At 50.6% G+C, this 22640-nt stretch overlaps 1 protein-coding gene across 5 annotated transcripts in view; it reads right to left on the bottom strand.

Moving 5' to 3' along the window:
- Nucleotides 1–22640, bottom strand: part of CARD11 (caspase recruitment domain family member 11) — a 112866-nt gene that overhangs the window by 15460 nt on the left and 74766 nt on the right. For 4 of the 5 annotated variants that reach the window (XM_072836819.1, XM_072836820.1, XM_072836821.1 and 1 more), the window contains exons 3-15: nt 17177–17389; nt 15430–15567; nt 14107–14432; nt 11264–11443; nt 10231–10383; nt 9681–9806; nt 8823–9020; nt 6856–7032; nt 6189–6240; nt 4447–4529; nt 3235–3335; nt 2316–2368; nt 450–582 (exon numbers count right to left, since the gene is read on the bottom strand). In XM_072836819.1, the coding sequence (XP_072692920.1) occupies nt 450–582; nt 2316–2368; nt 3235–3335; nt 4447–4529; nt 6189–6240; nt 6856–7032; nt 8823–9020; nt 9681–9806; nt 10231–10383; nt 11264–11443; nt 14107–14432; nt 15430–15567; nt 17177–17389 (1933 nt within the window). The remainder of the gene's footprint in view (nt 1–449; nt 583–2315; nt 2369–3234; nt 3336–4446; nt 4530–6188; nt 6241–6855; nt 7033–8822; nt 9021–9680; nt 9807–10230; nt 10384–11263; nt 11444–14106; nt 14433–15429; nt 15568–17176; nt 17390–22640) is intronic. The other variant, XM_072836822.1, reaches the window with a different exon arrangement.

Below are 22640 nucleotides of genomic sequence, written 5' to 3' on the forward strand. Positions count from 1 at the left end.
CTTGCAACCTGCTCCTGCCGGGAAAGCACACAAGATGCTGTCCTCCAACCAGTGGCCGTGGCCACACTGTGCTTGCACCCTGGCTGACCACCCCTGTGGGCTGGGCCAACAAGGGCACACTGGCTGCTCTGTTCCTCCTCACACACCAGGTGGGCCGCTCTGGGCACAGACCACAGGGCTTCCCCCATCTCATGGGGGGCGCTGGGGCCAGTCGGACATCCAGTGCCACCCCCTTGCCTCTACCACACTGTGTGGTCCTGGGCAACCCCCATCCTCTCTGGACCTGATTGGGGGCGGGCAGTGGTTTCTGGTTCTGGGACACCGTGGTTCCTGATTCTAGAACATAGGGGAGGTGGATGGTCCCTTTTTGGGAGTTCTAGGGGGTGAATGGCCTTTACCCCACCATCCCTTCTCCCAACTCTGGCTCCCCTTTCCCACGACCATAGTACCTTTCTAGAGAGAACTTCCTAAACATGAGGTTGACTTGCTCCAGGTCATAGGCATCCAAGCCCTCGGACTGGTGGGAGGAGGAGGAGGAGTGGACAGATGGGGGTCCAAAGGAGGAGCGCTCATGACTGTCATCTGCAAAGGAGCCAGTGCACATGAGGACCAATCCCTGCCCCTCCCCACCGCCCTCCCAGGAGGTTCTCCTGCTGGGCCTGGGCCAGGAAGCTTCTAGAAGATGCTTTACACTGAATCTTCTTCTGCAGAGCCATCCCCTTGCCTCGGAGTCCCTTCTTAAGGGAAGTCTCACCAGCTATCTGCTTTTCAAGCCTCCTGTTTCTATACCTGGGAAAGGAGTCTGTACCAGCAGGCACCGGTTCTGCTTCTGAATTGGGGTCCATGTTTTCATCTTGGGACCACCTGAGGTCTTACCATCTGCCACTTTTGGGGATGTGGACTGGGGCAGGACCCAAAGAGCAGAGTCTGGACTGAGTATAGGAGCCCCCTCTTCCCAACTCAGCGGGAAGGACTCCGAGGACTTGGTGCAAAGACACCCACTCCACACGGCCCAGGTGCAGGGATGGAGGATGTGCAGACCCGGCTCTGGGCTGATAACAAAGGCTTCTCTGCAAAGGGAATTTGTCCTGACGCTGCAGAATGCCTTGGATGGCTGCCCAGAATTCTCTTTTGAGCTCTCCCCTTTCCAAAACTCCTTCAATTCTTCTCATTACCCAGCCTCTATTAGGTGCTAACCTCTCTTTAACACTTGATAGCTTCTGATGGTCCCCAATTAGGGAGAGCTGCTAATCCTTCATTTTATCTGCTGGCAGCCTGAGCTGCTGAGGGTGGAGGCAGAGTTGAGGGAACCCCGGGAATGAGAGGGCTGGCAGGCCACACCCGGGGAGTCTGGGCCAGCCCCGTGCTTCTAGCTCGGGAGGAACAGGGGCCACCCAAGGCACGGAGGCATCTCCAGGAGGCCTCTGAACCCTTCCTGCCCCTTCGTCTTCTGCACACAGTCGAGTGCTCTGGATGGTACATTCACTGGTTCACAGCTATACTACCTGGGTGTTGGCCAAGTCAAGGACTCAGGGACATGAGTTTTCGTGTCCTGTGCCCCAGGCAAGGTGAGGCGTGGGGGCTCAGTGTCTGCTGGGCTAAACCAAATCTACACCCCCCCCCCCATTGGAAGAGTCCGTGGCTCCCAGGAGACTGAGCCCCCATTCCTGGCTCTCTGTACAGATGTTCAATGCCCAGGGAATATCCTGACAATCACATCAGTTCAAACAGCCCGTGGGGCTGTTTTAGGATTGCTACATACCCTTGGGTCTCCCCAGGGCTCGCTCACCTCATTTCCTATCCCCCTCCCTGCTCCTACTACTCGTTATTTTCAGGTTGGTTGACAGCTTCATACAAAGATTCTTAGGCTGTCTCCCTGCCTTACACCCACCCCATCCCACTGTTCCTTGAGCTCTCTGTGGCTCCATGCCTGCATTTGCAAAAGGAGGGTCCCAACAGCCTTTCTGCAAACAGTTGTTGTTGATTAAACTCTCTCTTAAAAATCTAGACCTACCCGATTCTGTGCTCAGCAGCTACACGGCCCCTGCTGCCTCCAGAGGATCCAGGCTCCTCAGGCTGTACCCCCACTCTCGAGCCTCCACCCGGCAGCTCCCCAGGGATGAGGCCTTGCTCTCGAGTACAGACAGCAAGCACTACCTTCCCCAAATCCACGCCACATATGTTTCCTGAGGACCTAGGCGGCACAGGGCTCTGTCTTGAGCTAGAGGGTCAGGGCCATGGTGGGCGTGGCCCTGACCCCGCTGGAAGGCAGGTGGCCCCCACACCGGTATGTCTCAGATCTGCCAGGCACCTACCATCAAAGTCCAAGACATCAAACCCACCGCTGTCGTTGTCTTCCTCGACTGTGCTGTAAGACACAAGGGAAGGACGGGGTGATGGGGGGGTGGGGAGTACATGTGTGTGTGGGAGCTCTCCAGGCCATGTGGTGGTTGGTTGAAGGTGGGGGAAGATTCTGGGAAGTTCCAGCTCTCCAAGAGGCCTTGGTTTTGAGAGGGCAGCATGGGCAGGAGGGCTGGATAAGGCTGGATGCTCTGCTGGAGGACAGGGTGTCCCAGGGAGCCGGAGTGAGGAGGCTTGTGAAGGGCAGGTCACAGAGTCCCCAACAGCCCCACCTGGGCCCTTCACCCAGGACGGGATGGGGGTGAGGTGGCAGTGTGCTCCTCACATGTGGTTCTTGCCATAGAGCAATGAGGCCCAGACCGGGCTGTCGGCAGAACCAGAGATGCAGATCCCATCCTGCAGGCCACTCCATGCTGCCAGCTGTTCTGGAAACCACCCAGTGATCTCTGACTTTGAGTGTGAGACACCAAATGTCCAGCTGACAGGAAGCATCTGAATGTCTGGGGAAGACCACGCTCCACTGTGGTTTTCCCAGCTGGGGACACTGATGGTTTCCAAGAGGCGAGGAAGTGGGACAGGACGCAGGAATTGGGAGGCGATTTCTGGGGTCTACCACTTTTTGGCAAAAAAGCCACCCCCTGGGGCCTGGGCACTGGGGAACCTGATTTCTGGGCAGCTCGGGGCAAATGGACATAGGCTTAGTCAGCTGGTAGCTAGCTGGGTGACCCTGGGAAGGCCACCTGCCTTCTCTGAGCCTCAGCCTCATCTCTAAAGTGACAGCATCCTGCCTACCTTTCAAGGTTGGCTCACGGACTGAGTGAGTGGATGTGGAAAGGCACCCGCAGGCACCCTGCTCCCTCCCCTGTCACCCACCTGCGGTGAGGCGCGTCTTCTTTATAGCGCCTGAGGATGGAGTCATTTCCTGGGGGCTCGGCAGTGATGGACATGATGCTAGAGCGGCTCCGGTGGGGCTGCTTCAAAACACACACAGATGTGTGATGGGGAGCCGGGTGTTTACTCCCAACCCCGTGCCTCCGTGGACATAAATATTATATACGCAAGGACTAAACTGAACACGGATGCATCTCCACCCCCGACTTGCTTGAGCTGGTTCTCAGCAGCGACCTTGGCCAGAGAAGGCTTGAGCTCAGCCTGGGGCGGCCGCAGCCGCTGAGCCTGACTCACATCTGCTCGCACATCTGCTCACCTCGGGAGGGGGCGGGGAGGATGCAGGCGGGAGTCCGCCAAGGCTGGGTCAGTGGGGGGGCAGGGCAGTGCCTTGTGCCCTGCACAGGCTGAGCTCCGTGGCCCCTGGGCTGCGCCAGCCATGGACACCTACTCTGCACAACAAGAGGACCTGTGGGCCTGGTGGTGGTGGCAGCAACAGATGCTGACCAGGCGGTATGGCTGCTGGAGGACGACCCTTTGAGAGGAGGCCTGCCAGCTCTTGGCAAGAGCTGCTTTAAATAAAAGCCTCAGATTTCGCCCCCCAGAGCTGCGACCAGACAGGAGCCATTCCTTATCAAACCTCTGTGTCCCCCAGGGCCTGATTTTGGAAGCTGAGCTGACAAGCTTCCCAGGGCTTCGCCTCTGGGGTTAGAATTTCTAATCCCATGCCTTCTGCTGCCTGGCTGCGGGGAGTGACACTAGATGCAGGGGCTGGGACCCCGCGGGGGTGGGGAGGCGGAGGTGGGGGGTTGGGGCCGGGGTCCGTGGTCTCGGGCTCCAGCAGCCCCAGCAGCGCCAGCCGGGCTGCCCGAGGTGCCCAGGGCCCCCAAGTTGCAGCAGAATTTTCAGCCGCCGCCTGTGCAGTTCGCTTCCGCTCCTCAGAGGCCCATCCGTTCCTCCCACCAAGTGTTAAATTAGGAAAGGAGGCGGCGAGAAGGTGTAAATACATCGTGAGCTGGTGGAAACATCTTTAAATAAACATAAGGAGGGTCTGGGCTGCAGCCCCGGAGTGACGCTCGCAGGCCCTGCGCAGAGAGCAAAGCAGGGGGCCCAGCCTGCTGGGCGGAGGACGGTGAGCGAGCGTGGGGGCGGGCACAGGTCGGAGCCTGAAGGGGACACGCTGGGGCCCTGGCTTACCATCTTGGAGAACGAGTTGGTGATGGGCAGGGATCTGGAGGAACTGGGGCTGGCGTCTATGCCTTCTTCTTCGTGGCCTCGCCCTGTCCTCATGGAGGCAGGAGGCAAAGGGAAAGGCAGGGAAGAGGGGATGAAGAGCTCCTGTGGGCACCGAGCACCTGGGTGCTGTCCTGTCTGGGTGGCCTGTCCTCCTGGGGGGAGCGTGGGGACAGCCTCCTCCCTCCTCTGGGTTCCCCAGCTGTAGGCTCCCAGAAGGGAGCCCGGTCTTGTACATGGGTGCATCCTGCCATGGCCGGGCCCGGGGCAGCCTCTGCAGAGGCTAGGCCATGTCCTTCGTCTCCGAGGACTCAGGCGCCCCCCCTCCCCCCGCCCCCGGGCTTCCCGACACTCTGTGGAACAACAGGAACTGGGAGCATGTGTCTCTCGTAGAGTAGAAACGTCCCTGCGAGCAACCCCATCCTCAATACGGATCCCACCCTTTCTATGAAACAGGCCGACTGGAGACTGGGCCAATCGTGGCAGAGTCTGTGGCCTCCTCAGTAAAGCTCCTGGTGACCCTCCTGCTCCTTCAGGGGCCACCTGGGGTTCTGCACACACTTCTCTCAGCTCTTGCCTTGCTGCACAGGAGAGCCAGCTTTCCCACCCGGCCCCCTGTGCCTTGTGCATGGACCGTCAGACACACGCACACATCATAATCTGTGGGCATCTCATGCTAGACAATGGCAAAGGCTTGGGGAGAGTCCAGAAGCTCCATTACCCTGCTGCCTCCTTTCCCTCTTCTTGGGGCAAACACTTCTCTACTTCCCATAGGCCGCAGGGCCTTTACACGTCCCTTCTGATAAAGAAGGTGCTATAGATACTTGATCTGGCAATAAGAGGGATGGGTGGACCCCCAACCCTGGGCTCCATTGTCCCCAGATGCTTTTCCTCTGGCCTCCAGCAGGTCCAAGGACTCCTCCTTCCCCTGCCCCATTGTGGACCCAGGAGGGATGCACACTGTCAGCGTGTAGCTCCTTCCCTGTGACCTTCTGCAGCCTCATTCCTGGCACTCCCTGCTCCTACCTCTAGAATAGCAGCATGCCATGCTCCTCAAACCTGCCCCCGCACCCCATTCTATCCTGAGTGCCCTTCCAGAGACTGTGTCCCTTCCTGATGGATCTTTCTCCAGCCCTCTTCCCTCTGCTCTTTCTTGGGTGTCCAGAGCTACTTGCTACCTCTTCACTGATGGCCCTGTCTCAGGAGAGGCTCTGGGCATCCACATGGACCTATTGGCACGTGATACACAGTAGGTGCTTGATTTACCCAGGCAAACCATCCCTAGCCAACTGTCACCCAAGAGTCACAGTGAGGATGAGTGACAAGGATTCTGAAGATGCTGTGTCTTGGAGAACCAGGGGCTCACAGATGGACCCAGACTGCCTGGCCAAAAGCCTGGAAGGAAGGTCAGGCCAGCCTTCTGCTAAGCCAGAGCAGAAGCACTGAGTCCAGCTGAGGTATCAGGGGCTCAGGGCTGATCTCAGTGTGTGTGTGTGTGTGTGTGTGTGTAGCACAGCTGGGACCTTTCTACGTTGCAGCTCCTGCCCTGTCCTGTGACAATGACTGTTAATTTCTATCGGACACCCTTCCACCTGGGGCCCCCAGGCCTGTCCCAGGTTGACTGCACAGGATTGACTGCCCCATTGGAAATAAAGGATGGGGAGAGGCAGACGGAAAGACAGGAGAGGGTCTGGGAGTGCACCAACCTTGGAAATCTGAGGTTCGCTTCAGGCTGATGGGGGATTTGGCTCTCTGTAGCTGTGAGAGGGAAGAGAGGACCAAGGACAGAGGGGACAAATCAGACAAGGCCGGAAACACAGTTCATGGAGGAAGGACCACGTGTGGGCATGAGGCCCAGCAGAACTGCATACACAATGCAGACGCAGGGGTATTTTCTGGAAAGCATGAGGCTTTCGGGCAGCCGCCCTGGCCACCCTTCCCTGGCATGAGGCGGCCCTTGCCAGGGTGGGGTGGGGACCCTCCCTGAGCTGCCCGGCCCCTCTCATGTGAGATTATCTCGTGCATTCATTCCTCGTGGAGACTGAGCCCTGGACAGCCCCGGACGCTGAGCGGAGCGGACAGGATTGCTGCTGTAAGTCCGGCTCCCCAGCGGGCCTCTCACAAGCCATCAGCGTCAATAAACACAGGAGAGACACTCAATACCTATTTGCTAAATAAATGAACGGATTTCGAAATAACGCTTACTTCATTCTCTCTCTCTAACTTCTGCTCCGCTTATGAGCGATGGGGGCAGAATTTGTTAACGCAAACGAGGGAAAAGCTGGGGCTGGGGGGTTCTCCCCAGATGGGGCCGGAGCTGTCGGAGTCCCATCGGGCCCGCGCCCGCCAGCCGCCCACGGCCGCCCTCCGCACCTGGATGCCCTTCAGGTTCATCCTGCGCTTGGGCGGGTGGTAGGGCAGGAAGTATCTGCTGTCTTCCGGCGACTCCTCTGAGGTAGATGAGTCGTCAGCTTCCTGCCCGTTGGTCCTGGGGCTGGCGTCCCCAAAGTTCTGGGAGATGATGGCCACCGGCAGGTTCCTGGGCAGACTCTGGGAGAGAGGCAGGCACCCGTGAGGCAGCGTGGCCAGCAGCTACGGGGGGCGGGCCAGCCTTCCTGGGGGCCTCCAGCTGCAAACTCAGGACACCCACTCTTCTTCTTGACCCCCGTGTCCCTCGCCAGCCCTGAAGCCCAGGTACATGGTTGTAGCACCACCTCCCGCTGGATGCCCAGTTCATGCTTCTAGCACCACCTGCTCTTCGTCACCAACCTCCCTGTCCCTGTCTCCTCCCTCTTTGTCATGCTCACAGCAGCAGGGTGATGGCCCCTGGGGGGTTCTTGGGCCCCGGGGTCAGACATGCTGCCTTCACAATCCCAGATGTAGTTCTGGGCCTGAGCTCCAAAAGCAGAACCTGTCGCTGAATGATGGTGTGACCATCTCTGTCCTCACATGTGAGCCTACCGTCCTGGTGCTCTCTACCAGTGGCCTCAGGGCAAGCTGCCCCCCAAATCACACAACCTTTGTGCTGCTGCCTCCAAACCCAAAGCCTTACTTCCCTGCACAAAATGCACCAAGGTCCCAGAAGAACAACGAACGGCCTTAGCCCACAAGCCGACTCTGCTACCTGCTGTCACCCCTTGGGGTGCATCACCTGCCCCGCCCTGCCTCCTACTCCATTGACAGCAGAACCATCCACTGTGGCCTGCCGCCAGCATGCTGTGTGTCACGCCCACAGGACCTTGCTCAGGCTGTCCTGGGCCCAGAACTTGGCCCCGTCTTCCCTTACCCAGGACAGATGCCCCCACAGCTTTCATCTCTCCTTGGAGCAAATGCTCCCCGAGGGTCTACCCAAAGCCTGGCCTCCTGCTAGGGCTCGGCCTTCTTGGAGCTTCTGCATAATTGCAAACAATAAATGTTCAAAGGGTTGACAGCATAATGCAGAAGCTTCCAGTTTCCTTTACAGGGGCCGAGCAGAGCCAGGGACAGCACTGCAAGCAGAGGTTCCCACACAGTCCTGAGCCTCTCTGCAGGGAATCTTTCCTAAAACCCTGCCAGAGCCAAGGCCCAGGCCCCCGGGGACCCCATGGCCCAACCCAGCTTGTCACGCACAACACTGTGCTGAAATGTCACATTCCTGGATTAATCTCCAGCGGTAAATTTGAGTCTCTGAGGGCCTGACCTCTGTAGGCCTTGACCAGCCATGCCCTCAGCTGCTAGGGTCAGGGTTCCTTGGTAATTAATTGAGGACAGTAATCCTACCTTCCTGGTGGGACAGTTCTGTGGGCAGGAGCTCATGCACAGAAGGCACTGAGCATATACCCATGTGTGACAGCACTCAAATGCACAGCTACGCTGACGGTAACCTCATCTGCTCTGATGTCAGCATCCACTCATGAGCCCTTGGGGCTTATACAGTGACATGTATTAAGTATCGTGCAGTCCGTAAAGAACAGCGTCCTCATAGGTGCTAGGGCTTCAGTGGGCATCAGATACCAGTAACCATCCACATGGTGGTGGCAGCCGCTGGTCAGCAGGGTGGGACGTTAACAGGTGGCCATGGTCAACTAAGAAGGAGCTGAGGCTACCTGGTGAAGTGACTTGTCTAAAGTTGGCTAGCAAGTGGCCAGGATGGGGTTTTATCTTGCATTTTCCAAATTCAAAATTCATCGTGCAAAATTTATGGACGAGCAGGAGGGTCAAGGATATGGGTTGTTCTGGGTGTGTTAGGGCAGGGCTGCCGCACAGGCATGGGGACACCTCAGCAGTGTGGGGAGGCACCCAGCTGCAGGTGTGGGGGCCTCGCTCGGCCCCGCTGCCCCCCATCCTCACCCCGGGCCCACCTGGTCCAGGCCACTGCTGTCTTTGGAGAGACGCCGGAGCTTGCTCTCTAGGTTGACGATGCAGGCTTCCCGCCGGACCATCTCAATCCTCATCTCATCGTTCTTCTCCTCCAGCTCTCGGATCTGCTTCCTGTACTTGTCTTTCTCGATTAAGCACTGTGAGTATTGGGTCTGTGCTTCATCCCGGGAATGGAAGGCCTGCCAGGGAGGGGAGGATGAGGCCACTTTGCTTTTTCACCCCGACCCAACCAAATCAGACCCAGGATGTGGTCTCTGTCTGGATGCCCAGGGTTGGCCACATTGGCTCCTGCTCTTTTCTTGACCCCTACTCCTGGGCATTTAAATCGCTACCTGCAGGGCACCTGGGTGGCTCAGTGGTTGAGTGTCTGCCTTTGTCTCAGGGCGTGATCCCTGAGTCCTGGGATTGAGTCCTGCAATGGGCTCCCTGCATGCAGCCTGCTTCTCCCTCTGCCTCTGCCTCTCTCTCTGTGTCTCTCATGAGAAAATAAATAAAAATCTTAAAAAAAAAAAATCGCTACCTTTCCTGAGAGTACATACCACCGCTGCCGTGTGTCCTGCCTTTGCCAGGGGCTGGGCCCTATACTGAGAGTCCTGGGGTGGAATCTCTTGGAGCCTGCCCCTTGCCCCTAGCAGGTGATGCTGTCTTATCACTTCTATCTTACAGAAGAGGGCTGTGAGGCGTCCACGGGGTAGAGCTAGCCTGCAGCCACACCTCTGATGAGTGACCCAGCCTGCACGTAGCTGTGACCCTAGAGAGGTATCGAAGGATGATGCTCTGCCGTAGGAGCCAGCGGGGCCCGGTTCAGGCCCCCACGACCTTCAGATGCCTGCCCGTACCTGGTCCCGCTCGCGCTCCACCTCCTCTAGCTGTAGCATGACGGTGTTCATGCGGTGCTTGTACATCTCACAGTCCTTGCCCAGCGTTGAGCACTTTAGCTCCAGGTCCTCCTTCTCCTCCAGGTACTGTAAGCAATGGGGAGAGATGGATCGGGGCCAGCAGCTTTCCAGCCCAGCCTCCCTGTGGGCCTGTCCCTTCCTTCCTTTGCATGTCCTTCTGAGAATCAGCTCTCTGAAGAGCAGGGCCACAGTTGTAGGTCAGTCAATTGGCTGAGATTTGCTTTACACCTACTGTGTGCAAGGGGGGATGGGGAGCGGGTCAGGGCAGACACTGTGTCTCCTCATGTGGCCTGCAGTTAGGAGGGGAAGCGGATGCTAGGGTGGCACAATAATGCACTGCCAGGTGCTCCTGCCGGCACGCATGGGGCATCTGTGCCATGCTGAAACCTAGTCCCCTGAAGAGGGTGGGGGCCGGGGAGATCTTGCTAATGCACAGAAACCCGAGGGCACTGGTTGGGGGAATGCTGCTCCTCCATCGGGGGGCTCCCACCTTGTCCCGCAGCTCCTCTGCCTGGCGGACCTCCTCCTGCAGGTTGTAGATCTTGTTGACCAGCTCCTGCCGATCCTCCAGAGCCTCCTTGCGGTCATGCTCCAGGATGTCCAGGATGGCTTTGTCCGAGTCGGGCAGGCTGCGCTTCCCGGCCTGGGTGGGTGGACGGGAAGGGTTGACCATGCTGGGGGTGTGGTGAGGCAGGGAGCCAGGTGGCCCCAGAAGGCAGGGGACAACAGAGCCAGTGACAAATGCTCTGTGAGAGCAGAAGGTTTTGTGCTAGGGAAGCAGAGAAAGAGTCGCTGCCTCTCGGGGTCCTTAAGCAGCTTATTATTTAAGAATTTTATCACCTGGAAAGAAGCATAAAACCCACTTCTGCTCAGGAACATCCCGACGCCTATTGTTCTGCCCCAGCTCTTATCAGAGCCAAGAGAAGCAGTTGCTGCTCCTGCAAACACTTCGTAGGTGACAACAAAGAGAGGGCTGATCTGCCGTCCAGATGCATCCCCTGAAATATCAATTAATCTGCTTCGATTAACCTGGGATTCATTCTCTGCTCCAAATCCGCACCTCAAATGCCAGGCAGCCAATCCTGGGGGAATTGTTCTGGAGGAAGGGGAGGGAAGCCTTTTTTCTTTCCCCGTAGATGTGTTCGGGGCTGTTATTTCTCAGCTACTTCCTCCTTCATACCCGAAAATGAGTCTGTGATGGGAAATACAGGGAGGCACTTGTCGTTTTAACAAATCACGCGGAGCTGAGAGGTGAATTTCTTGGGATCTTTAAGGACAAACAGGTCTCCCGGCTGTCCCTGTCTCACAGAGCCTGGGGCAGTGATTCTGTGGCATCGCAAGTGTTAGCTCACATGTCATGTCTCTGACGAGGGGGTGCAGTGGTGACCCTACTTTACAGAGGGGGCAGGAATGACGTGAATTGCCGTGGGCCACACAGTCAGCAAGTGGGACACAGGCCGGGGCAGGGTCTGCCCCCAGACCCTCACTGCCCCTTCCATCTACTGCCCTGCCCTGGCCCTCACCTGGATGATGGACTGTAGCTCCTGGATTTTGGTCTTCAGCATCTCATTCTCCCGCTCCAGTTCCAGAACTTGCTCCCTCTTGGGCCGGTTCTCAATGTCATTCTTTAGTTTTAGAGACTGGTTCCTCTCCAGCTTGCACTCCTCCTCCATCTTATTCAACCGATGCTTTAGTTGGTCAATCTGAAATGCCCAAGGGTGCCACGGGGACAATACAGTTGGCAGGCAACATTCAGGAAAGGCAATGCTCCCCTGGATCCCCAGCAGACTCCCCACAAAACCTGTGATGCCCACACCTATTCTTCCAGTTAGCTGCAGTGAAGAGCTCAAAGAAACCTTTTGCAGTAAAACAAAGTGCCATCTTCTTTGATTCGTTAATTGAGGATAATTCTGAAAGGTGCTATAGAGAATTCCCTCGGGGACTCCCCTTAAGAACTCATGTTATCACAGGGAGTGGGGTGGCTGAGAGCTTGGGGTTCTGGGCCCCATGACCTGGCTTTACCCCAGAGCCTCTGGCACAGTGTTGTCCTTGTGGGTTTCCCACAGAATTCTATCCGGACAAACTGTACTGCTGTGTAAAGGACAGTGTGAGGCCCTCTGGGTTCACAGTATCTCTGGCCTAAAGGACCCACACTCAGGGCTGGAAGAGTGGCTTCCCGGAGGAGGCAGTTACTACGTTGGGAAATGTGACAAGTGGAGATGTGCTGAGGTCCGTCCTGGACAGGTGAATGTCAGGAAGTGGGCCCAGGAGAAGACTTCTTAGACCTTTGTGCCTAAATGTGTCTGCTTCCCCAAACTGACCTCACAGAACACCCACCTCAAAACTGTCTTCAAGGGCTGCAAGAAAGGGAGGCACCCAAGAGGCGAGCGCCTTTGTACAATTCTAGGCTCATGGGGAGAACAAGTGCAAGGTACCCGGCAGCCAGAGGGTGGTGGCTTTAGCACAGAACGTATTGCCACTGGGCCCCTGTGGAAGGAAAGGAAGGAAGAGGCAGGCACGGAGGCAGCCTGGGGACTCAGCTGGCCAGATATGCTTTCAAGTTCTAGACATGCTTCCCACTATATCATCAGGGAAATATAATATAGGACACAGTCCTAGGAGAGAAACATGTAAGTCGCTGCCACAGGCTAACTTCTCCAAATCCTAGCTACAACAGCACAGAAACCTCTCCTCCTGGTCATGCCAAAAAAAAAAAAAAAAAGAATCCTCCTTGGCATCTTGGAAGGTCAGCCCTGTGTTCCGTGCTGGGTCCAGATCCTCTGTCGCATCTAAGTGGGCATGGACTGCTAGCGCTATGGAGTGCTTACCGGGTCAGCCGTGACTTTGCCCAAATCATGATGCTGTGTCTCAGCAGCCCTGGGGCACGGGAATTATTTTCCATGTTTGCCATTTACAAATGAGTAAACAGGCCAAAAGCCAACTAAGCGGAAAAGCCAGAAGCCGGAAGTCAAATTTGAACTCAGATGCGTAGGATTTAAAAACTCGTGCTCTTGACAAAAATGCTCTACTGCCCACTACGCCACTGACTCAATTCACCTGAATTTGAGTGGATTGTTTACTGATCTGTCTACTTCAACTAAATTGTAAGTGACCTGAGCAGAAATCGGGTTATTTATCCCTGTGTCCCCCACAGTGCTTAGCACTATGCCTTATATCTGGCAGGTGCTTAATAAATATTCTGAGTCTATTTTCCACCCAGCAGCCAGAGTAATCCTTCTAGATATAAATCAGCTGTCACTCTCTAGCTCTCAATCCTTCAGTGGCTTCCCATCACAATTGGAATAAATTCCAAAGTTCTTACCATGCCCTTATGATCTGGACCTTGGCCATTTCTCTGTGCCACTTGCTCATTTGGCTCCAGCCCCACTGGCTCTCTTGATGGTTCCCAAAACACCAAGCGTACCCTTGACTTGGGGCTTTTCCTTTGCTCTTCCCCTGAGCCTTGCACGTTGGCTCCCTCCCTAACCTCGGACCTCTTCTCACATGTCCCCTTCTTAGAGACCCTTCCTGACCATCCTCTTAAAGTAGGATCCCTCACCTGCTATTCCCATCCTTCTTCCTTCCCTCTTCTTAATAGCACTTATTACTACCAGGTGCTTACATATTTGTTTTCTGATTAGCATGTGAGCTCTATGACAGCAGGGCCTTGGTCCTGAGTTATGTATCCCTGGAAAAGAGCCTGGTGCACGGTGGCACTCGATAAATAAAAGGGATGAATGAGTTAAGCAAATTCCCTTCCCGTTCTCCATTTTGGAGATAAACTCATTAAAGACATCAATCATTTGGCTGGTGGATTGTTCATTGATAAGTACATTGACAGTCCCACAGTGCCATGCTGAGCCTTGTGGATACAGTTGAGAAGGTTTCCACAGAACAAGTGTGTTCATCTCCTTGCTGATTTTCCTGAGGGTCACTCGTGGTCTGGGCCCCTGGGTTCTCCATCTTCCCCCTCACCTGGCTTTGCAGAGGGACTGTGAGTACATGTCTGCACACTCACATGGTGGCTCTTGGTCCTGAGCAGGTGGTGGGAATAACCACTGGGTCCATGTGTGCACATCTGTACAACGTACATGGTGGCTCTGGGTCCTGAGCAAGTGGTCCCCCCATGGTTCCATGTACACATGTCCACACACACACATGGTGGCCCTGGGCCCTCAGCGGTCATGCTAAGCCTCTGTGTTGGCATGCACACATGCACAGTGGGTCTAGGTGCCCCCCAAGATCTGTGTCCCCCACTCTCCTCACCCCGCTGAGTGAGCAGCTCTGGTGGCCTGTGTGTGCCTGCATGCACCTGCTCACAGGGTGGTCCCGAGTCCCAGCAGCACCCCTGGTGCAGGCCGCTCACCTCGAGCTGGAGGTCTCGGCTCCGCATCACGGCCATATTCTTCTCCTCGCTGAGCTGGGCGTAGCGCATGGCCAAGTTGTAGTTGTCATCCTTCACCTTGACCAGCTCATCATTGTAGCTGTCGCGCTCCTCCTTCATCTTGTAGTACCGCTCCTGGAAGGTCAGCAGCTCCACCCGTGTCAGCGTCAGCTGCTTCTTCTCGTCCTCCAGCTGTCGTGACTTGGCCAGCAGTTCGCATCGCTGCAGGTCCTTGGCCTTCATCTGCTGCTGTAGCTTGATGACTTCATTCATGAGGAAATGTGTGAGGCCCTCATGGCCCTCCTCCACTGTGGAGAGGGGGAGCCCTGTCAAGCCCGTGGAGGGGGAAAGCAAAGAGGGCCCCAGGTGTGGGGCGGGAGTCATTCATTCACTCACTCACACATCAACATGGAACTCAGCTCTCCAGGCCCTGGGCACATGATCACACACAAATAGAACTACACATGGTGAGGATTTTGCCAAGTAAAGGGGCAGGAACTAAGGATGTGGGCAGCAGGGGGCCAGATCCAGCCTGCTGGGCAGACAGGTTCCAAGTCTCCTGATGGTTGAGCTCAAATGTTGAGGAGGGAAAACACGTTCTAGGAAGGTGGAAAGATATGGTCAAAGCCCTAGAGGGAGGAAGTAGGAACTTGGCACCTTTTAGAAGCTGAAGGAAGACCAGAGTGGCTGGGGTCCAGAGAGATGGAGAGGCAGAAGAGGGAAGCTGGGAGGGTCAGCAGGGGCTGGACCATGATAGGGTTCCTGTGGGCTCCATTGAAGACATGGGTGTTTAGTTGGATGAGGTGGAAAACCACTAAGGGTTTTTAGCAGGGAGGGTAACATGAAGGGTGGAGCGAGCATTGGAGCAGAGCAGGAATGGATATAGGGCAGATGGGGTTGGAGGAGTCTGGACCAGGACAGTGGTGGAGATGGGAGAGAAGGCTGATTCAGGAATATTTAGGAAGTTAAGTCGAGATGAGGCTATCAACGGTCTGGCTCAGGGGTACTGGCAAGACGGCAGGCAAGGCCAGGACAGGATCCAGAGCGTAGCATGAATTTCTGTTCCACCCCACCAACATTCGTGGGGGATGTTATGCATACACCCACTTTTCTTGGCTCCTACTTTGGCTCTCCTCTGTCACCTACCTTTGATCATCAGGCAGAAATGAGTAGTTGACAGCCCAAAAGTGCCACAGGGACATTGTCCTAACGTCATAGATTCATAGCTTGAAAACTGTCTCACCACTGGACAGGCACACACCCTCCTGCCAGTGTTCAAATGCCTCGGATGGCAAAGCCACTTACCCACAATGGTAGAGAATCTCCGGGTGGGCTCCTTTCCAGTCACCAGTTTGTACAGTTCTGGATAGTAAAATTCTAGGCTCTCCAAGAAGACCACATAGCCCCTTTGGCCCTTTGTATGTAGAATGTCCAATAATCGGCCTAGGGGAATGGGAATCACCCGGTGAGAAGAAGAGTACACTGTTGATTGGATGCAAGTCTCCATGTCTGGTCTCATCCTGGACTGTTATCCCCCAATAAACTCTAAGAAGACAGTCTCACCACATTCTGTCGCTCGAGAGTGGTATCTGGGAGTCCAGATAATATAAATCAAAGTGCCAGGCCCTCAACAGGGATTCAGTAGCTGTTAGTTTTCCTTTCTCTAAGAAATTGGTAGAACCAAGATAAATGAAATAGCAGTTATAGGAAACCAACAGTTTCAAAGAGCTTCCCGACTGGCCAGGGCTGAAATTAACCATACGGGCACCAGCTCTTCTGCGATCGAAGGAGGCTGGACGTTTAATAGCAATTACAGAATAATGTACGGTTCTCTGAGACTCAGAGCAGGAAGACAAATCTTGGGGTGGAGAGCTAGGAAAAGTCATGGGAAGCAGGCACAGCTCCATGATCTTGGGGATTATCTCAGAGTCCAGAAACATCTTTAACCTAAATATAATTTGCCTGGTGTTTTTGGTTTCTGTTACGCTAGTTCCACTAACCCTTTACATTTCTTGGCCCTCCCTCAAAAATTTTATTTTCATATATTTTTTTCCCCTGGAGGTCCCAGGGTAGATCTAATAGATAAGTTTCATCTTGTGTTAACGGGCTGTTTGGCGAGGCTGCCTGGAGCACTGTGTGGAGGATATTCTGAAGTTATATCCGAGCTCAGTAGGAAAGCAAGCTGTGATTAGTGATGTCTGTTATGTCTGCAAAAGAGAGTCACAGCATATGAGCTACTTATCACCAGTCAGACTGTGGGGAAGTGATTTTCAAACCTTTTCAACTGTGAGCCACAGTATGAAATAGAGGTTTACATTGTGACCTCGTGCCTATACACAGAGATGCAAATACAGATGAGCGTATATACACATATACGTATATGAAACCAAAACAAGTTTTACAAACCACACTTACTACCTTTGAAGATTGGGATAAAGTGTCATGGATCCCTAGACAGTCTGGAAAAGCCTGTGGACCCCTTCTCAGAATAATATTTTTAAACAGATAAAAAGAAATTGGATTATAAAGGGAATCAATTCTAAAAAGATGCCGTTATCAAGTATTACATTTGAGATTCAGTAATAAAAGTGCTTCTTTACTAATGCATTAATAACACGATCTCTTGGCAGGTCTAATAACTACTAAAATTTTGAGGGTGAGATGAGTGTAAATGATATTTTGGAAGATGTGTAACAGCTGTAATGTGGTATGGAGATATCTGTAATTTCGTTATTGACAAAGTCACAGGTATTGCTAATCCCTACTGTGATCCGTCGCCTACCTACATTCATAATTGATGGAAACGCTAAATCTCGGTTTAGGTTAGTAGATAAAGATATAATTTCTCCCCATCCAAATGCATGGACCCTCTCAGTTCCATACGCAGAGAGCTTGGTGGGGGGAACAGGGGTGGGTAGAAGTTGGTGGACCCCCGTTTGAAAATTTCCATCGTGGAGAAACTTCATTTGGGTTGAGCCAACTACAGGGTATTTTGTGAAGCCGCCACAAGAGGTCGCCCACTCTTTCCTCCTGGGCGGCTCCCAAGGTTTACCTGCCCGGTTGATCTTGGAGGGCAGCATTGGCGCATTGAGTACTTCGTCTTCATCCTGCTCATCAATGACCTTGCACTGGCGCAGGTAGGGGGTGAGCTTGGCTGGGTTGATGTAGCGGCTCAGCATGTGCCGGTTGCACTCCACATTCTCCCACAAGGCATCCTCCTCATCCTTCAATGTCTCCATATAGTCATCCATCTCTGGCCCTCCTCCTTTTGGACAGAAGCCCCAACAAGGTTAATAAAGGAGCCTCCCTGGAATAGCTCCATAAACTCTTTTAGAGTGATCTCTAGAATATATTGTTGAGTTAAAAAGAAAGTAGAGCAAAGTACATACGGTCTTTTACCTCTTATTTAAGAAAGGAAAGGATACGAACATAGATACATATTTCTTTATACACTACACATAAACAGTGGACAAATAAACCATAAAATTTAAAAAAAATTATTTATAGAGAGGGGAAATTTTGCAGTTGGAGTATATCCTTTCCATCCAAGTTTTTATATCTTACTAAGAATTTATCTTTCCCCAAACAATATATACTATTGCATTTGTTTTACAATTTCACATAAAAGACATCATATTGTATGCTTCCTTGTTTCCTTTTTCAACATGTATTTTCTCTCTCTACATTTCTTGAGATTTATCTATGTTGATACATATAGATCTAATCATTCATTTTTTTTGAAAACAACTTTATTGAGATATAATTCATGAACCATACAACTCACCTTTTAAAATTCAATGTGTACAATTCAGTAGTTTTTAGTATATTCACAGTCATGCAACCATCACAATTAATTTTAGAATATTTTCATCATCCCTAACCCAAATCATCTCATCTTGTTTATCCATCTATTGGTGAACATTTGGGTGGGTGCCTTCTATAAAATATGTTGCTATGAAGATGCACGTATGGGTTTTGGTGTAGATCTAAGTTTTTTTTTTTTTAAGATTTTCTTAATTAATTAATTAATTAATTTGAGAGAGAGAGCATGAGACAGAGCGGGGAGGCGGGAGGGGCAGAGGCAGAGGGGAAAGTAGACTCCCACTGAATAGGGCTTGATCCCAGGACCCCAAGATCATGACCTGAGCAGAAGGCAGTTGCTTAACTGACTGAGCCACCCAGGTACCCCTATATCTATGTTCTTATATCCCTTGGGCAGATAGATATGGAGAAGTGGAATTGCTGAACTACCTGGAAAGCCCATCTTTAACATCTTGAGGAATTGCCAAACTGCAACCATCTACATTCCTGCTAGCAATGTATGAGGATCCTAATTTATCCATATCCTTGTCAACGCTTGTGGTTTTCTGTCTGTTTCATTATAGCCATCTGAGTGGGTGGGAAGTATGGTTTTGATTTGTATTTTGCTAGTGACTAATGATGTTAACATCATTTCATGTGCATATTGGCCATTTGTGTATTGAAAAATGTTTATTCAAAACCTCTGCCCATACCCACCATTTGCTTCGATGTGGATGGAACTGGAGGGTATTATGCTGAGTGAAATAAGTCAATCGGAGAAGGACAAACATTATATGGTCTCATTCATTTGGGGAATATAAAAAATAGTGAAAGGGAATACAGGGGAAAGGAGAAAAAATGAGTGGGAAATATCAGAAGAGGAGACAGAACATGAGAGACTCCTAACTCTGGGAAACGAACTAGGGGTGGTTCTACTAGGGAACTAGGGAGATGGGCAGGGAGTGGGGGTGACTGGGTGATGGGCACTGAGGGGGGCACTTGATGGGATGAGTACTGGGTGTTATTCTATATGTTGGCAAATTGAACACCAATAAAAAATAAATTTAAAAAAAAACAAAAAAAACAACAAAAAAAACCCCAAAACCTCTGCCCAGTTTTAAATTGGGTTGCTTGTCTTTATTATTGAGTGGTAGGAATTCCTTATGCACTCTGCATATAAATCTCTTATCAGATATACAATTTGTAAGTATTTCCTCCCATTCTCTTGTTACATTTTTATTTGAGAAAAAGTTATATTTTCACGTTCTTAAAGGTATTCTTTGTAGCACAAAAGTTTTTAGTTTTGATGTAGTCCAATTTATTTTTTTTTCACTTGCACTTTTGGTGTGTGTCTAAAAACCACTGCCTAACTCAGGCTGTGAAGATTTGCTTCTATTTTTTCTAAGAGTTTTATCCTTTAGCTCTTACATTTAGGCCCATGATCCATTTTTAATTAATATTTGTGTATAGTGTGAGGTAAAGTTTCAACTGTGTTCTTTCACAAGTGGCTATTTAGTTGTCCCAGCATAATTTGTTGAAAAGATGATCCTTTTCCCTTTGATTGGCCTCGGCATCTTCATCAAAAATCAACCCACTGTGTTTACTTCTGGACACTTGATGACATTGTAAATGTGAACTGTTTTCTTAATTTCATTTGTGGAATGTTCACTGCTAGAGTATAGATATACAATTGATTGCTCTATGTTGATCTCTCATTCTGCAATCTTACCAAAATAATTTCTTAGTGGTAATAGTTAGTGGATTTCTTGTGATTTTTCTATATGCAAGATCCTGTCACCTGAAATTAGAGATAGTTTACTTCTGTCTTTTCAACCTGGACATCTTTTATTACTTTTTCTTGTCTAATTGCCCTGGCTAGAGCCTCCAGCACAATGTCAAATAGAAGTGGCAAGAATAGACATTTTTGTCTGGTTCTTGATCTTAGGAGAAAAGCATCCATTTTTTTCATCAATAAGTATGATGCCAGTTAGTTCTGTGTGTGTGTGTGTGTGTTTTAGATTTCTTTTATCAAGTTGGAGAAGATCCCTTACATTCCTCGTTTGTTGAGTACTTTTGCCATGAAAGGGTCTTTGATTTTCTAATGCTTTTCTGCATCTGTTGAGATTACCATGTGATTTTTTGGTTTTGATTCTGTTAATGTGGTGTATTACATTAACTGATTTTCAGGTATTAGAAACACCATGCATTCTTGATATAAATCCCACTTAGTCATGGTGTGTAATTATTTTTATATACTGTTGGATTCAATTTGGTAGTGTATTTTTGAGGGCTTTTGCATCTATGTTCATAAGAGATTTTTTTTTTTCTGATGATGTCTTTTTTTTTTTTTAAGATTTTATTTATTTATTCATGAGAGATACAGAGACAGAGAGAGAGGCAGAGGGAGAAGCAGGCTCCATGCAGGGAGCCCGACATGGGACTTGATCCTGGGACTCCAGGATCATACCCTGGGCTGAAGGCGGTGCCAAACCGCTGAGCCACCTGGGCTGCTCTCTGATGATATCTTTGACCGGTTTTGATATTGAGGTAGTATTGGCTTTACAGAATTAGTTGGGAAATGTTCCCTCCTTTCCTATCTTTGAAAGAGTCTCTGAAGAATTTTTTCTTTTGTTTTGTAGAATTCACCACATAGGCCTGGGCTTTTCTTTGTGGGTAGGTATTTGGTTACTAATTCTCTACTTGTTATAGGTTTGCTCAGATTTCCTGTTTTTCTTGAGTCAGTTTCAGTAGTTGTGTCTTTCTAGGAATTTGTCCATTTCATCTAAGTTGTATAACTTATTGGAAACAATTGTTCATATTATTCTTTTATAATGCTTTTACCTATGTAAGGTTGGTTGTAATGTCCTCTCTTTTATATTTCTGCTTCTACTAATCAGAATCATGTTCCCCTGGATCTAGGTGCCCTTGAAACTCTAACCAGGGCATTGAGGGATATGTTGCTTCAATCAGGGAGAACAAAATAAATACCTATTTTAACTTGCTACTGCCCCAGCCATCATACTTTCAATCCATGGTTTCTCTTTTCTCAGTTCCTTGTCATTCTCATTAACCTGAGGAGGTGGGGGAAGAAGAGGGAGGGGAGGAAGAGGAGAAGGGGAGGAGGAGGTGGAGGGAAAGGAGAAGAAAGGAAGAGAGGAAGAGAAGTGGAAGGGGAGAAGGAAAGGGCGAGAGTAGTGGGGAGACATCTCTTTTCCTTGGTCAATCTAGCTAAATGTTTGTCAATTTTGTTATTTCAAAGAACCAACTTTTCATCTGAAACCAATATAACGTTGTGTGTCAAATATTGTCAAATTAAAAACATTTAAAAAACAAAGAACCGACTTCTGGTTTCACTGATTTCTATTGTTTTTCTATTTCCTCACTCACTTATTTCTTTTAAGAAAAGATTTTATTTATTTATTTGAGAGAGAGAATGAGGGGAGGGGCAGAGAGAGAGAGAGGCAGACTCCCCATGGAACAGAGACCCTGATGCAGGACTCAATCCTGGACTCTGGGATCACCACCTGAGATGAAGGCAGATGTTCAACTGACTGAGCCACCCAGGTGCCCTCTAACTCACTTATTTCTGTACTAATCTTTATTATGTCCTCTGTCTGCTTCATTTGGGTTTAGTTTGCTTCTTTTTCTAATTTCATAAGGTGAAATGAAGTTAGGTTATTGAGATCTTTTTAAATAAAAACATTAGAGCTATACATTTCCCTCCCAGCTCTGCTTCAGCTGCATCCTTTATGTTGTGGTAGGTAGTATTTTTATCTTCAATCATCTCAAAGTAAGTTCTCTCATTTCTTTCCTGATGCCTTCTTGGACCTACTAGTTACTTAGAAGTGTGATGTTTAATTTCCCCCATATTTGTGAATTACCCACATTTCTTTGTTATTTATTTCTAATTTAATACCACTGTGGCTGGAAAACATACTCTGTATCATTTCAATCCTTGTAAGCTTCTTGAAGCTAGCTTATGGGCCAGTGAATGACCTATCTTAGAGAATGTTCCAGGTGTGTGTTTAAGAAGAATGTGTCCTGCTGCTATTGGGTGGAGTGTGCTATAGATGTCTGTTAGATTTAGTTCATTTATGGGGCTGTTCACGTCCTCTCTTTCCTTGTTGATCTCCTGGCTAGTGGTTCTATCCATTATTAAAAGCAGGGAATTAAAATCTGCAACTATTCAGTTAATTGTTCAATTTGACTGTTTTATGTATTATTCCATTGCAAGAATATACCATAATTTATTTACCCGTTTCTCTACTGATGAATATTTAATTTTCCCCAGTGTTTTGCATGGACACTTAGTGCTATTTGTAGTAGGAAACAACAGAAGCAAGCTAGATGCTCATCAGTCAGTACTCCATAATCCTTTTGTGCTATGGATAAACTCTGAAAGGGATGTGGTGACATAAAAACATCCCAAGACATATTGTTTTAAGAAAAGGCAAATTTCAGAATACATACATGAGGTATAATACAAAAAAAGAAAAAATTTGGTCTTGGTCCTGGTTTCTGAACAGAGCTCCTAAGACTCCAGAAATCTTCTGAGTGATGAGTGTCTTTTGTATGGTAATGAGATGACTCTTGGCTAAGGGGCCCCTGAGATAGCTTCCAGAGGGAGCCGGATGCCAGAAAGACCAAGTGGTTAGAGGGTTATGACTTTCAGCCCCACACCCCTACCTCTGGGGAGGGGAGGGAGGCTGGAAATG

This window comes from Canis lupus, chromosome 8 (genome assembly GCF_048164855.1).
Source record: "Canis lupus baileyi chromosome 8, mCanLup2.hap1, whole genome shotgun sequence".
NCBI lineage: Eukaryota > Metazoa > Chordata > Mammalia > Carnivora > Canidae > Canis > Canis lupus.